The sequence below is a fragment of the Urocampus carinirostris genome, chromosome 7, assembly GCF_059441175.1.
Source record: "Urocampus carinirostris isolate Australia breed hairy pipefish chromosome 7, RoL_Ucar_1.0, whole genome shotgun sequence".
In the NCBI taxonomy this organism is placed as follows: domain Eukaryota; kingdom Metazoa; phylum Chordata; class Actinopteri; order Syngnathiformes; family Syngnathidae; genus Urocampus; species Urocampus carinirostris.
This window is the reverse complement of record NC_142355.1, coordinates 25,480,692-25,495,884: the sequence shown is the minus strand read 5'-3', so window position 1 is coordinate 25,495,884 and position 15,193 is coordinate 25,480,692. Positions and strand designations below refer to the sequence as shown.

The 15,193-nt window shown below is 38.3% G+C and overlaps 1 protein-coding gene across 1 annotated transcript; it reads left to right on the top strand.

Annotated features, from left to right (window-relative positions):
* The first annotated feature begins 3,393 nt into the window (after positions 1 to 3,393).
* LOC148362793 (zona pellucida sperm-binding protein 4-like) lies at positions 3,394 to 12,693 on the top strand. Its single transcript, XM_088340358.1, is given in 9 exon segments — positions 3,394 to 4,515; positions 5,951 to 6,135; positions 6,227 to 6,324; positions 8,149 to 8,336; positions 8,405 to 8,597; positions 11,641 to 11,788; positions 11,856 to 11,931; positions 12,004 to 12,085; positions 12,087 to 12,693. Coding segments are annotated over 9 exon segments (2,100 nt in total). The 5' UTR covers positions 3,394 to 3,428; the 3' UTR covers positions 12,130 to 12,693.
* The last annotated feature ends 2,500 nt before the right edge of the window (positions 12,694 to 15,193 follow it).

Sequence of the window (15,193 nt, the reverse complement as noted above, 5' to 3'; positions counted from 1 at the left end):
GTGGATTGACAGAAAGTAAGAGCAGTGGGTTGTGGGAAATGTATTTTAACAAGAGTTGTTCACTCTTAAAGGGAAAGCTCCCATATATACTGTGCAATTAACAGTATGAATGATAGATAGTGGTGGTGGTGGTGGTGGTGCTCTGCATTTATAAAGCGCTATTCTAGTCACTGAAGACCTCCCAAAACGCTTTACAATGGGCTTCACGCTTACCCCTTCTCACACACACTCACAAGCCTTATAATGTCAAGTCAAATCATCATACCTGTCAACCTCCACGGCTCCATGCCCTTACAAAATGTTGTATTTTCCCTTACAAAATACAAAATAATCTTACACCATATTTTTTTCAAACGTGTTTATTTATGTAGTTGAACATGTTATATTGTACATGTTTTATGTTATATCATGTATCTCATCTCATCTCATTAGCCGTACCGCTTATCCTCATTAGGGTCGCGGGGGGGCTGGAGCCCATCCCAGCCATCTCCGGGCAGTGGGCAGGGGACACCCTGAACTGGTTGCCAGCCAATAGCAGGGCACACAGGGACAGACAACTCATTCGCTCATTCACACCTATGGACAATTTGGACCGGCCAATTCACCTGAAAGAAGAAAAAACATACAAACTCCGCACAGGAAGTCTGGAGCTGGATTTGAACCCTAGACAGGTTCCCATGACATGAACTGTGCCGCACAAGCGCTAACCACTGCGCCGCCGTGCTGCCCTGTATCATGTATATTGTTAATTAATATTTTGTTATGAGATACTGAGTTGCCGACTTGAATGAGGTTTATTATAAAAAAAGTTCAAAAATAAAGTAGCTTGGACGTTCGGTGTAGAAGGAAAATATACATGCCGATACAATTATGTAGAATAATACATTTTCTTATTCAAATTATTAATTCATTTTCTGCATTCGATTATTGTTGGTAATATACTGATTAAAGGGATAACCACAAACCTGTCTTTTTCATTTTCTCATTTTATACATCCGTTTTTTCTTAACTTCTTTATACACCAATAATGATTCGTAATATAATGCATTAAAGCAAGTGAGCCGTTTGAGAGCCGGCTCTCTTTAACAAATTGAGCCGAAAAAGCTGGTTCTCTAAAAAGAGACGGCCTTCCTTTCACTACCACATGAAATCCAAGGCGGGAGATGCATGCGCACAGTAGCATCAAACCGCTCGCTTTGTTTGCACCGAAAAAAAACGATACAGAGATACAGGCAACGGCGGCGAACTCGTTTGACTTGATTAATTTGCCATTTCGTCATCGTCGGTGTATACCGGATAGCACCCATAATTGACAAATTTGCGTTTTTCCGTACAGATTTTCTTGTACGTCGTACACGTCCTAAAATGCATAATAAACGTACTTTGTACAGCAAAAACATACAGGTTGACAGGTATAAATCATGTTTGTTTGTACAGTATAGCCCTTAATTAAAAGGAGCCTCAAAGGGCTGTACAGACCACAGACTATTGTAAACGACAGACTATTATTACACCATCTGATCTAAAACCTACATGATCTCAGTTTCTTGCCATCTCTTTATTTTATTTTTTTGCACTTATTTCATTTTAAAGATTACATTTTTTTTTAAATGACAAAATGGAGGTCTTTTCAGAATAGCAGAAACAATATATTTATATTTACTATCACTTTAGTGTGAATGTGTAAATGCCTGAATAATATCCACCGTAAATGTGTCTATAAGGATTACGTTTTGTAATAGTTTTTTTGTTGTACTTAGAGACATAATGCAACACATTCTGTACCTCTATAAAACTATATTAACCTGCTATCAAAATGACTAAATTGAATGCAGCAAATACTGTGGAGAGGATGTGACTACTTTGTTGTGTAATACCGCCTCAAATTTAACTTTGTTACAATATTAATGAATTATGGAATGCTGAATTGTCTTGATAAAATGAAAGAAATCTAATTAGGAAATCCAAATTTTGATGTCATTTTGATTATGAAGATTGGAAAACTCAACAACAAAGGTGCCTAACATGCTCATTATCCAGCCAACAAAAACAGTGCAATACAACGCAGCATGCATTTATAAAGATAAGATAACATCATTCTGAAAAGTTAAAGTACGTAAAATCACATTAATACAGTTCAAGTTTGATTTCTATGCAGTTATTTCTATTAGTTATCTTATCTCTGCAGTCGTTGGCAGATCATACACACAGACGTTGCGGCTCCTTTAAAAGGACTAGTTTACAGGCTGGGGGCGTCGCTGCTGTCATGCACTTTCTGGACAAATTTTCAACATGTTACTTAGTGTTTACTATGTTTTTGTACTCTAATGCTAAATGTAATTCACCCTGGTCATCCTGGAAGGGGAATACCACTTGTGAGATCCCTTTTCAAGGTTTCTCTTTTTCCTCACGCTGAGGTTTTGAGTTGTTCCTTGCCCGCATGTTGGTTTAAGATCAGGTAATTGTATCATTGTAATCCTGTGCAGTCCTTTGAGACATTTTTGTGATTAAGAGCTATATAAATAAATTTGACTTGACTTGACTTGGCTCTGGCCTGAAAGCTGGCTCTCACAGGTGTCACGGAAAAAAACAAAAGAAAAAAAATGTGCGAACTTAAGTAACGGGTTTAATGGAATACAATGGAGCCGAGTAAGAGTAGTTTCTTCTTCACAAGTAAGAGTAAAAGTATAGTGATTTAAAAATACACCCAGAGGTACAAATGTCCCCAAAACTTACTCAAGTAAATATAAATAAATGTTATTCCTTACTACTCATATCTGAGTATGAGGTATTATTCTGTATTCAATTTTTTTATTTTAAAATAATGTTTTAGTCGCTCTATACCAAGAAAATTCAAGTTATAAATAATAATACATTCGCCCCAAATAGACTGATAAAGCAGTTTAGTTTTATTTATCGCTCCTGTTGAACACCCTTTGGGCTGGATCTCAATGTAGACCACTTTTACAAACAACCTGAAAAATATACTGCATTGTGAATCATAGAAATTGCATTACCACATAATTGATCACCAAGTCCCCTGTTATGCTTTGCATCACAGTGTCATTAAAGCCTTGAACTGTTGGCGTTCGCTGAAGCAAGATAACATTTAACTCTGTGTTTGTTTTTCTGGATTGTGTTCCAAATAAATGTTTATTATCAAATAGAACTTGTGGTCACAAAGGCCTTTTGAAAAGTTTAAGTGACCCAAAGGTCAAGCTGTCCTTTTACCTCATGAGATGCGACACAATTTCCATCACTGGCCTTGTGAAGTTTACACAGACTTTGGAGAGAAAAGCGCCTCGATTGGTGAATATTTTACCAGAAGGGGTGGTGCTATAAAAACTTCCAGTCACTTCAAATATAAGTATAGTGGTACACACACATGGCGCACTCGGGAGGAGTCTGGATCAAACTTCAGTCAAGCCATGATCAAACGCGGGAGTGCCATCGTGTTGGTGGCACTGGCACTGTTATGGTGCTTGACTAGGATAAAGGTCAATGCTTGGATACTGACGTCTGGATACCCACTGAACCTACCGGATCTGCCTTATGAAAACCCTTACGACCCACAAAAACCACCTATCCATAATCAATTTCCAAAGCCGCAAGCCCCAAATCAATTACCAGGGCCTTCCTCCCCAGGATTGAACAAACCTCCTCACCATGGGCCGCAGTATCCTCCTGACAGCGGCTTTCCTCCTTACCTCCCCGTTGGTTCAAATTATCCGCCCCCGAAACCCGAACCACCTAACGGCAATCCCTGGCCTTTTCTACAACCTCCTCCATTACAAAATCTTCCAAATCTACAAAAGCCACCTCCTGGAAACCAACATAGTCCACATGGGTTGGGCTCATACTTCTTCTTAAACCCCCAAGACCCACTATTTCACCAGCCCAAGCCACCATTGTGGAACTATCCTCCCCTAAACTATCCGTTGAAGCCTTCAGAACCCGAAGTGCAGCCTCCTTGGCATGGTTCTGTTTACCCTGAAACATACAATCTGCCTGATTCTTCGTATTTTCAACCAAAGCCAAAGCCAGGAAAGCCTCCAGCACTTCCCCACCTCTACTATGATGTCTCATCACCTTTTCACAATCCTCCTCCAGGTTATCCAGGACCCGGGGGTCCATCCAACCCAAAACCTTCAGATCGATCAAACAAACCCTTAGTTCCTGGTTTTCGATCTGAGCCAAAACCCAATAAGCCTTCGCGCCTTATGAATGATTACTCCTTATTCTCCCAACCGTCTTTTGGCCCAAATTATCGAAAACTACAAGATGCGTTACCGCGTGGATTTTCTTTACCTTATTCTTCCCAGGAACCTAAGACACAGACACCTGGGAAACAAGGACCAGTCCATCAACACCCAGGCGTGAAGGACCCGAATATCTTGAACTGTGATGTGCCGGGAGTCGAAAGAATCCCCTGTGGAAGTTATGGCATTTCTGCTGCTGAATGTGAAGCTATTAGCTGCTGCTACGACGGCTCTGGTTGCTACTTTGGGAAAAGTGGTATGTCATTGGGTTTTTCTTCTGTCAAATAGTATTTTGCTGTAAGACTCAATGAGGGTCTACACAGATCTAACTTAAAGGAGATATAATAGACTGAATCCAATTTTTGAGGTGTTATAAAATGTCAAATCCTCATGAAACCACAGCCAACACTGTGTTTTGTTCCATTCACCCATTTTTGAGAATTTCAGCACATTATTGTAGTCCAACCAGCGCCCCCTCCTATCTTGTGAAAACAACAGGGTATGTACAAATGTGGGGACATTTCACCTTCAGTTAGCTATTACAGCCGTACTCGGGATAATAATGCATTTCAAAGTGAAGCTCAAATTTAACACCTAATTATAAACAAGTACTTGGACGACAAACACCTAAATCATAACAAAATTTGTTCAGGCAGTGCGTCTGGTCTTTAAAAGCACCGTGAATGTAGTAAATTAATGCAGTTACCTATATCACAAAGTGTATCGCAGGGGTCACCAAACACAAGTGGTTGCTCTGACTAGGGGAGTCATATCGTCAAATATAACATTTATTCTTAGAAAAGGCCTCACAATTTCGCAAAAGATAAAGCTGATTAAATGCTAGAGAAGGGGTCGGGACCTTTTCCTTTCTGGCTCCTTTCATGAGTAAGTCTGGCCTCGGAGATGAAATACTACTTGCTGGTTATTTACTTTTGCACATTCAAAGCCGGGACAATACTGAAATGGTGTTGGGGTTGGTCCAGCATTTATAGGGCACAGAACAAACTGTAAACCCCCCAAAACTCACACAAAGCACCCAAAACAATTTTATTGGGTGAGCGGTAAGAGCGAGCAAAGCTATACAGACAGCCCAGGAACTCCTTCTCCCCTTGCCCTGCGCCCTCTGCGCCGAAATACGTTGCAGTAATTTGTGACGTTTTTAAAAAAAGAACTTCCTTCTCACCTTGTTTTGAAACCATTGTTAAGGACAAAAGGGACTCTTAAATAACTGTGGGCTGGGAGATTAATTCTAAGTGGTAAGTTCATGTTGATATTGGACAAAGGCTATGGCTTTTGTTATTTCATATTTTCATAGATTTTATCAAATCATCAAACACCACACAATAAGATAAAATGTGCTGAAGAATTAGGTTTTGTCTGGAGAGCCGGTTTGGCAGTTTTGTTGAACCTTGTCTTAAATGGGGGGTCTCTCAACAAAAAAAATAAAATGAAACATGTTTTCTTTTATGGCTCTTTGGGTCAAAAAGGTTCCCTAACCCTGGGCAAAAGTCTATTATGAAAATCCAAGAATACGCGTCCTTTATACAGATCACGTTAAATCTAGTTCAATAGTCTGTAGTGCACATGTGAGCCCCATAAAAAAATACTATTTTTGTTATTGTGAACGTATTTCCTTGCTTATGCACAATAATGTGTCTGAAATCAATCACATTGTTGCTGTATTTCTTTAGTGACGGTCCAGTGCACCAAAGATGCTCAATTCATTTTGGTGGTGGCCAGAGATGCCACTCTTCCAAACATAGACACCAATACAATTTCACTGATGGCAGACGGTCCTGGCTGCTCAAAGGTTGACTCCAATTCTGCTTTTTCCATCTACCAGTTCCCTGTGACTGCTTGCGGTACCATCGTTTCGGTCAGAACTTTACCATGATCTATTTTTAAAAACACACTCACACACCATAACATGGCATATGCGTATTTGTCTTTTTCTAACATCTTTGCAGGAGGATGCTGGTAAAATCATTTATGAAAATAGGATGAGTTCCTCATATGAAGTTTCTATGGGGCCTCTGGGTGCCATAACCAGGGACAGCAGCTATGAGTAAGGAGTTTTTTTTCTTCAATTCTCACAAAATTTGCCTCACATTAAACACAATAACATTCAACTTATTTTAGAAAACGCATTTCCAAATGATTGGTATTTGTTTTTTATGCTGACTTTATAACAGATTGCTTCAAAGAGGCTGATAAGAAAAACCTGATATTACTGTACAACTCCTTGTTAGTCTCGAGCATTTTTTTTGTTGCAGTATTTGTATAACTGCTTTTATTGTTTACAAATACAATGTTCAGTTATGTATATCACAAAGTGCATAGCAGGGGTCACCAAACATTTTGGAGGTGAGTCCTAAATTTTTTTTTGCTATTGATTAGCTCAAAGGACTAGTAGTTTTAGATGCATTTCTAAAATAAGAACTTATAATTCTATTACTATGTTGATATAATGCTATTATTATTATTTTATTGCTTGATCATAGTTATTAAAAGTAGGGATAAACAGGCTCTGTCAACTACTAAAACATCATGCCAGCTAGAAAAAAACAGGTTTCTAGAAAAATGCAATGACTTATTAAGGGTGAGCTATTTTCAGAAGCAGTACGTGGTCTATTCAGGTGTTCATAGGGGGCTACCTTGGGCCTGCGGGCATCATGTTGGCGACCCCTGGTGTGTAGGTCTTAATGGCTATAAATATTGTTTTTGCAAATACATTACATTTTTTATTTCTAGTTGATGCCAATACACATATTCAAAAGTTTCCATTTTTAACTTTAATGTAGTTAGTATTGATAAGTATAAATATATATAATATTCAATACAAAATTAGAAATAGCAAGTTAATTATTGAAGGTTTAATGTTATTTTTGTCAAATTGTGCATTCATAATTGCATTTCAATAGAGTCAAGTCATGTTTATTTATACAGCCCTTAATCACAAAGAGTCTCAAAGGGCTACACAGACCACAGACTATTGCAAACTACAGACTAGTATTACACGATCCTCTGCTCTAAAACCTACATGAGGACAAGGAAAAACACAAAACCTCAGCATGAGGAAAATGAAGAAATCTTGAGAAGGGACCGCCCATGAGGTCATAAACACTTATGTATTGACAAAATTAGCATATTTTTTGGAAATCCCTGTGTACATTACCTATAGGGAATCGTGAGATATAAAGGAACTACCGTAGTTTCCAGATTACAAACTAAAACCTGACTCTAAGCCGCACCTAATATATTTTGAAATACATAGATAATCTGGACCTGACTCACATTGAAACATGAAAATCAGCACCAGTGGTCTTGGCGTTGAGCGCCCACCCAAGACTTAATATACCCATTGCCTCCCTGCTAGATGTAAGGAGTTAGAATTGGGTGGTTTAGTTACCTCATTACAAAAACAACTTTGACACATTCAATATTTACATGGAAAGAGAGTACACAAAAATAGTTCTCAATGTTTTAATAACGAAAACACACAGCAAAAAGGCACAAAAACAAGGCCACATAGGTAACACAGGAAAAAAGAGGGATGGTTAAAAAACACACACTTGTAGTAAAAGTCACTAAGACGCAGCAACAAGTACTGTACCATAGCACAACAGAAAACAGCAGGAACAGGAGTAACACAGCGCTGATAAAAAAAAAACAACTAAAAAGGAATAAAATCATATATTAGCCGCATTTATTCATTAGCCGCAGGATAGAAATTGTGTGACAAAAGTTGTGACTTATTGTTCGTAAATTACGGTACATTTTCAGATAAATTTTCTCAAGAAACAAAAAGTATCGAATTATCGAATTATGCAATGAAAGATGAATTTTGCAAATGAATGCTAATTTATGTAACGCAACCTTTTTTTCCCAGTTTACTTTTCCAGTGCCGATACTCGGCCACTTCGGTTGAGACTTCACATTTGGCCACTTCGGTTGAGACTCTGATTACGGAAATACTACCGTTTCGAAGTCATCCTTCTTCCGTAGCTGCTCTGGGTCCCATCAATGTGCAGTTATTGTTGGGTAATGGACAATGCCTTACCAAGGGTTGCAATGAAGGTACGCATGCTCCTCAGTGGTTTCCACGTTCGACACAATGCTAAATAATTTGTATGTCCTCTTCACAGCGGAGGTGGCCTACAACTCTTTCTACTCGGACCACGACTACCCTATAAGCAAGGTGTTGAAGGACAATGTGTTCGTGGAGGTCCGAATTAAGGACAGGACTGACCCTCAGCTTGTCCTCTCCCTCAATCGCTGTTGGACCACCACCAGTGCCAGTCCTCATAGCATGCCACAGTGGGATATAGTGATCAACGGGTAAGTGTGAAAATTATTTTAGGCTGAGTAATATTTATAGTTATAAATTCAATAGTTTCATTAGATGAACGTATAGATCTGCTGCTGAAATTATAAATTAGGGATGTTTGATGTCAGATCAAGGGCAGCACGGCGGCGCAGTGGTTAGCGCTTGTGCGGCACAGTTCATGTCATTGGAACCTCCTGCGTGGGTTCAAATCCAGCTCCAGACTTCCTGTGCGGAGTTTGTGTGTTCTCCCTGTGCTTGCGTGGGTTTCCTCCGGGCACTCCGGTTTCCTCTCACATTCCAAAAACATGCATTTCAGGTTAATTGGCCGGTCCAAATTGTCGCTAGGTGTGAATGAGCGAGCGAGTTGTCTGTGCCCGTGTGCCCTGCGATTGGCTGACAACCAGTTCAAGGTGTCCCCTGCCCACTGCCCGGAGATGGCTGGGATGGGCTCCAGCCCCCCCGCGACCCTAATGAGGATAAGCGGTACGGCTAATGATGTCAGATCTTATGAGGCTAATACATGTACTAACACCAACATCTGGAGATTGAAGGTTAAAGTTGTATCAGTAATTAGTTACATCAACGCTAAAGAATTTGACTTCAAACTAATGTAATTTATTTTTCAAATAAGGTTCTGTGTAAGATTGGGAAAAAAAAGTACAGAAAAACAGCCTTAAGACCATCAAAAAAAGTGATGCACTAGAAATAAAAATTCTTAAAAAATAAGAACAAGTTGTTTAAAGGATACTCTCAGATTTATATACAGTATACTTTTCACAAGTCTATATTACTGAAGAGTTCACATTTTTGTGTGATTGATTTAAAATTGCGGCGGATGAGTGGTTAGCGCGGCCGCACCACAGTTCTGAGGTGATGGGATCAAATCCAGCCACCTGCCTTCCTGTGCAGAGTTTGCATGTTCTCCCCGTGGTTGCGTGGGTTTCCTCCGGGCACTCTGGTTTCCTCCCATATCTCAAAATCATGCATATCAGGTTAATTGGCCGGTCCAAATTGTCACTAGGTGTGAATGAGTGAGTGTGTTGTCAGTCTCCATGTGCCCAGCAACTGGCTGGCAGCCAGTTCAGGGTATCCCCGGCCCACTGCCCGAAGACAGCTGGGAAGGGCTCCAGCACCCCGCGACCTTACTGAGGATAAGCGGTGCAGATAATGAATGTATGATTTAAAATTGTTATTCATTTCGGTTTCTTTATTTTTCAATTGTTTCTGATCTGGGCAGCGCAGCAGATGAGTGGTTAGCGCAGCCGTGGCATAGTTTTGAGGTCATGGGATAAAATCCAGCCACCAGACTTCCTATGTGGAGTTTGCATGTTCTCTCTGTGCTTGCGTGGGTTTCCTCCGGGCACTCCGGTTTCCTCCAGGCACTCCAGTTTCCTCCTACATTCCAAAAACATGCATGTCAGGTTAATTGGCCGATCCTAGGTGTGAATGAGCGAGTGAGGTGTCTCTGTGTGCCCTGCGACTGGCTGGCTGGCAACCAGTTAAAGGAATCCCCTGCCCATTACCAAAGACGGCTTGGATGAAATCCAGCACCCCCGTGACCCTACTGAGGATAAGTGGTGCAGATAATGGATGGAGGATTTATAATTGGACTTTATTTTAGGGGGTGTAAAAGTGATGGTTATAGGAGTAGCCTAATTGTACCCATATGTATGTTTTAAATTGTCATTTTTTTCTCCGATATTTTATTTCATGTTTACATTATTTTAAGTTTTTACATTTATATTAAAACGTAATTAAGATTCAGTATTTTTATGCACATATTTCTATTATTTTCCTAAAATGACTTCACAGAGAAGACCCCTTAAGCTATACAACATACACTAACCCAAGCAGATTAATTAGAATAAAAGACCATCCAAATGTTTCTTCTATTTTAGCAACATTTCAGTCTTAGAGCAGCATTATTCCATAAGACATACACATTTACGATAGTACAATTAAAAGATTTACTAGTTATTGATCTTTTAGGTAACGAGGCATTGTTTTGTTCATTCCAAAACCAAATACAGTACAACCATTTGACAAAAGAATTTGATGACCGTCTAAAATCTCAAGATTATCTTATTGTTTGCTGTCTATTTTTGTTATTTTTCTTGTTTTATTTTAAGTTATTTTATTTTCTTCATTTTTTTTGTTGCAAAAGCAAAGAGATATCACAAAGGAGAGAGTAGATCACAAAATGTTTTTCTAGTTCTCCAAAATAAACATATTCATTTATTGTATACGGCCAAAGATTAAATTCAACAAAGTTGGATACATTGGATAAATTGAAAATAGAATAGAATAGAATAAAATAGAATAGAATAGAGTTGCTTTTTTGGCATTGATCAAACAATGAAGTCTACATTGTTTACATTTAGATTAGATGAGTGGTATGTTTCCATAGTGCAGTGCTTAGCAAATTCGCACATCACGCAATTTGAGACCCAGTGGAAACATATGTTTGACTGGAGAGGGATGGGGGCCACCAGGCTATACTTGCCCAAGACACACCACAGGAAATGGTGCCCGATGACTCGTGTGGTTAAGTGCTCAAAATAAGCAGAGAAGACATCAAGGGATTTTGAACTTGAAAAGAGATCAGGGGAGTTAGCCCGAACTTCAGATAATAAATCCTGATCTGTTCTAAAAGCCCACCCCTGTGACCTTTGCTTTTATTAAATCCTTTAGGTTACCAAAGTAGATCTGCCCTGAAGAGTGTGGAAATCTAAAAACAACCATCGGTACATTATTGGCTAATAGTGACAATATTGTCAAGAATTTATAATAGTCAAACAATAGTCAGAAATGATAGTCAAAATAATAAATTATAAAATTGAATCTCCTTTGCAAGTGTCCGATAATAAAACCCAAATGAACTTATCAATGTGACACTCCAAAATAAACATGGCATGAAAGCAATGTAAAAATTGTGTTTGTATGGCTAGGCAATATTTGTAAGATAGTGCTTACGTTCTTAGTGCATCAGAAAATAATGCATAAAAAAATACTGCACTAGGAAATGTTGGTACGATTAAAAGATTTTCCTTCCAGGTGTGCCAACATTGACGACCGCTTCTCAGCTATGATGGTTCCTGTTAGTCCTGGCTCCGGCGTGCACTTCCCAAGTCACCACAGGCGCTTCATTTTCAGAATGTTCACTTTCGTAGATGCCAGCTCGATGCAACCGCAGAGTGAACATGTAATGTGCTAAAATCTGCATTTATTACATGTTTGGATTGCCGTCCTAATTCGGTTCTCTTTTCCAGGTGTACATTCACTGTAGCACATCTATTTGCAACGCAGCCTCCGGCTATTCCTGTGAGCCCTCATGCAACAGGAAAAGTAGGGAACTTGCTTATAATTTATTTTGCATAATTTGTAATGCTCAATGGTATTGAATGTCTGTCCTCACAGAGAGAGATGTGACAGCAGTGGCCCAGATGAAGAACGAAACGAAGTTTGTGGTCTCTACTGGACCTCTGGTCATGATCAAACCCTGAACAGCAAACAGAGGAAATCACCATTTGCGGGAACATTTAGCTTGTTTAAAAACTGAACACTGTTGGGTGGTGTGGGGTAACCGGACAAGTTTAACATTCTAATGACAGAGCGGAAAAAGCAATTACACGCAAAGCAAAACTACTCAAGAAGGGCTGGAAATGGTTGATGTGATTAACAGCACAAAGGCTATCTAGCAGGGCCAAAACACATGAATGAAAAAAATAAGGACATACCTAAGATTCTGACAACATTGGGTACAAAAAAAGGATAAATTCATTTTGCATAAAATGTATTACAAAAAAACTATAACATCACAGAAAGTCCAATAACTGCTATGTATTGACAAGTGTGGTGGAAATATTTGCATATTTAACTCATTTACTGCCCTTGACAGCTATTTACCGTTACGTCAAAGTAATTCACTGCCATTAACAGGTATTCACGTCAAAGTTTTGTTTTTGTGTAACTGTGCTGCCTTTGAATGAGATTATTGATTACAACATTGTTGTAATCACAGCTGTTGCATTATCATTTGTCATTGTGATGTTAACAGATGGATGTGAAGGTTTATTGTACCCCATTTAATGAATAGTTAATTTTAGGACATGAGTGAAATTTCTTCATTGGGGTTGGAAATCCCTTGTAATCTGAAAAAAAATCAAATGCATTTTCATAAGATCCAATAAAAGAGTTATACAAAACTGACTGTTGATGTTGAATATTTTATTTTTTGAACACATTTGTAGTGGTCAGAGATTGGATGATGCTAACTAATTACTTGGAGGGACATATTGATTTAATTTCTGACTATTTTGTAAAATAAATAGTTCTTTTAAAAATCACACTTTACTACAAACAAGCTAGGATATGCTGTATGTTGTTTCTATGATAGATAAAGTTACTCATTTTTTTATTTTTATACAATACCCATGCGAACATTCACAATTACACAACAATGAAATTAAATACATACACTTACAAATTTTTTCAGGGTCGATTTTCCCGGGAACTGGAATCGGCTTCACCTCACTCATGACCCTAAAAATAACAATGTTTTAAATTAAGAAAGAATGACTTTAAAAAAATAAAATCTGATTGACATGGCAATACTTTGGAGGAGTGATGCTCAAATAAGTCAAGTCAAGTCATGTTTTGTTTGTATAGCCCTTAGTCACAAGAAGTCTCAAAGGGCTGCACAGACCACAGATGATTGCAAACCAAAGACTATTATTACACCATCTCCTGATCTAAAACCTACATGAGGGCAAGGAAAAACACAAAAACTTCAACAAATAGACTCAAATAGACTCCATTGTCATGGTCGCCGTGGCGACCGGTCTGCCCCGCCCCCTGGGCACCAGCTGAAGCAGATCAGCTAATTGCGTGGCTGCTATTTAAGGTTGGGCTGTGGGTATTGCGCGTGTTGGCTCATACACCTTTTCTGTTCTGTTATGCCTTGTCCTGTTTAGTTTAAGTCGGAGGAAACCTGTACCTGACCATTCTGAGTGTAAGAATGTTTTTGTTCTGTTTTTTCCCGGAGTTTTTGGACAACTTTTATTTTGATAAATAAAAGCTTTGATCATATGCAATTGAGTTCTCCCTTCCTGCCTCTTGCCTCTGTTCTGGTCCGGTCACCCCTTCCACTCCGTGACATCCATATGATATGTAAGATGTTAATAATGATAAAAAAAATAAGCATTGGAATCAAATCAATTCTAAAGAAATTATTAAGTATTGTAATTATTTATACCAAAATATAAGTTTATAAAAGTATATTTTATATGTCTTTCAATTTCTAAAATCTGACTGTAATTGAACAGTTCAACCTGTTATAGGGCTATCTGGCATCATAAAAGTTAAGTTAATGTCTTTTTCTAAAAAGAAGGACATGTAATGATAAATTATATATATATATATATATATATATATATATATATATATATATATATATATATATATATATATATATATATATATATATATATATATATATAATCAATAGCGACAACATTTAAATTTGTGAGCCGTAGTTTGCATAATACTAATTTAGCACAAAATGTATTTCTCCAACTTGGAGTGCGTGGTCGCCAGGTAGGCCCACAAGAGCACCCAAGTAGCCCCCGGGAAGGTTCTGAAAATAGCTCACCAGTGATGGCTCATCGGAATTTTCTGGTAAATTTCATATCTTACTGACGTGATATTTTAGTGGTTGACTTAACTTTTAAAAATATCAACCTGGTTATAACATAGTAACAACATGTAGTACAAATAGTAGTGTACCGAACGTGGTATAAATGCTGTGCCACTAGATGGCAGAAAGAGACAAAACAATAATGCTGTTTATTTTCAACTCAACAGACCTTGATCTCACATTATGAAAGACGATTTTTGATAAATCAATAGAATTCTATCACTGCTTTACTGCGATATGCCGCTTTGTTCAATAAAACTTGGAAAACATGCAAAAACATGTACCGGTAATTGTAAATTTACAAAAAGTTATTGACATAGAAATGTCCAGGAACATTTTCCTAAAATGGTTGCAAATACCTTAATTCAGATCTTGTGAGATGATATTCCTTATTCTGCCACACGGATTGTAGATCTCAAATTTGTTTTTTCTGTCACTCATTCTATCAGGTGGCTTTTCTTTGGAGCTGGTTGGTCCTCCTGGAGCCAACAAGTCACAGTGACCAGCTGGTCAGTGTCCATGGTCACCCCTGAACAGAACACTCGCACCCTAGCAAAACCTTTGGCTAGCAACCTGCCTGATAAGTTGTACAGCATATCAAGTCAAAGCTCCTTTTGAAATGTCAAATCATAATGAATTTATTTTAAAAAATCCGTTTCGTCAGAGCTGTGGCGAAAATATGTCAGTTAAAAAGCCAATTTGCTTGTTTACTAACAAATTCAAATGGTAGGTCACAAGCCTTAAAATAAAAAGATTGAAGATATAACCTTGCTTCTATCATATAGTAAAATACACAAAAAGGCCAAACAAGTGCGGTATAATAGATTATAACTATTAAGTCTTAAGCGATTTAGGACTGTCTGCCCAATAAAAGCTTGCCATGATACCGGTTCAAATATAAGATCAATATCT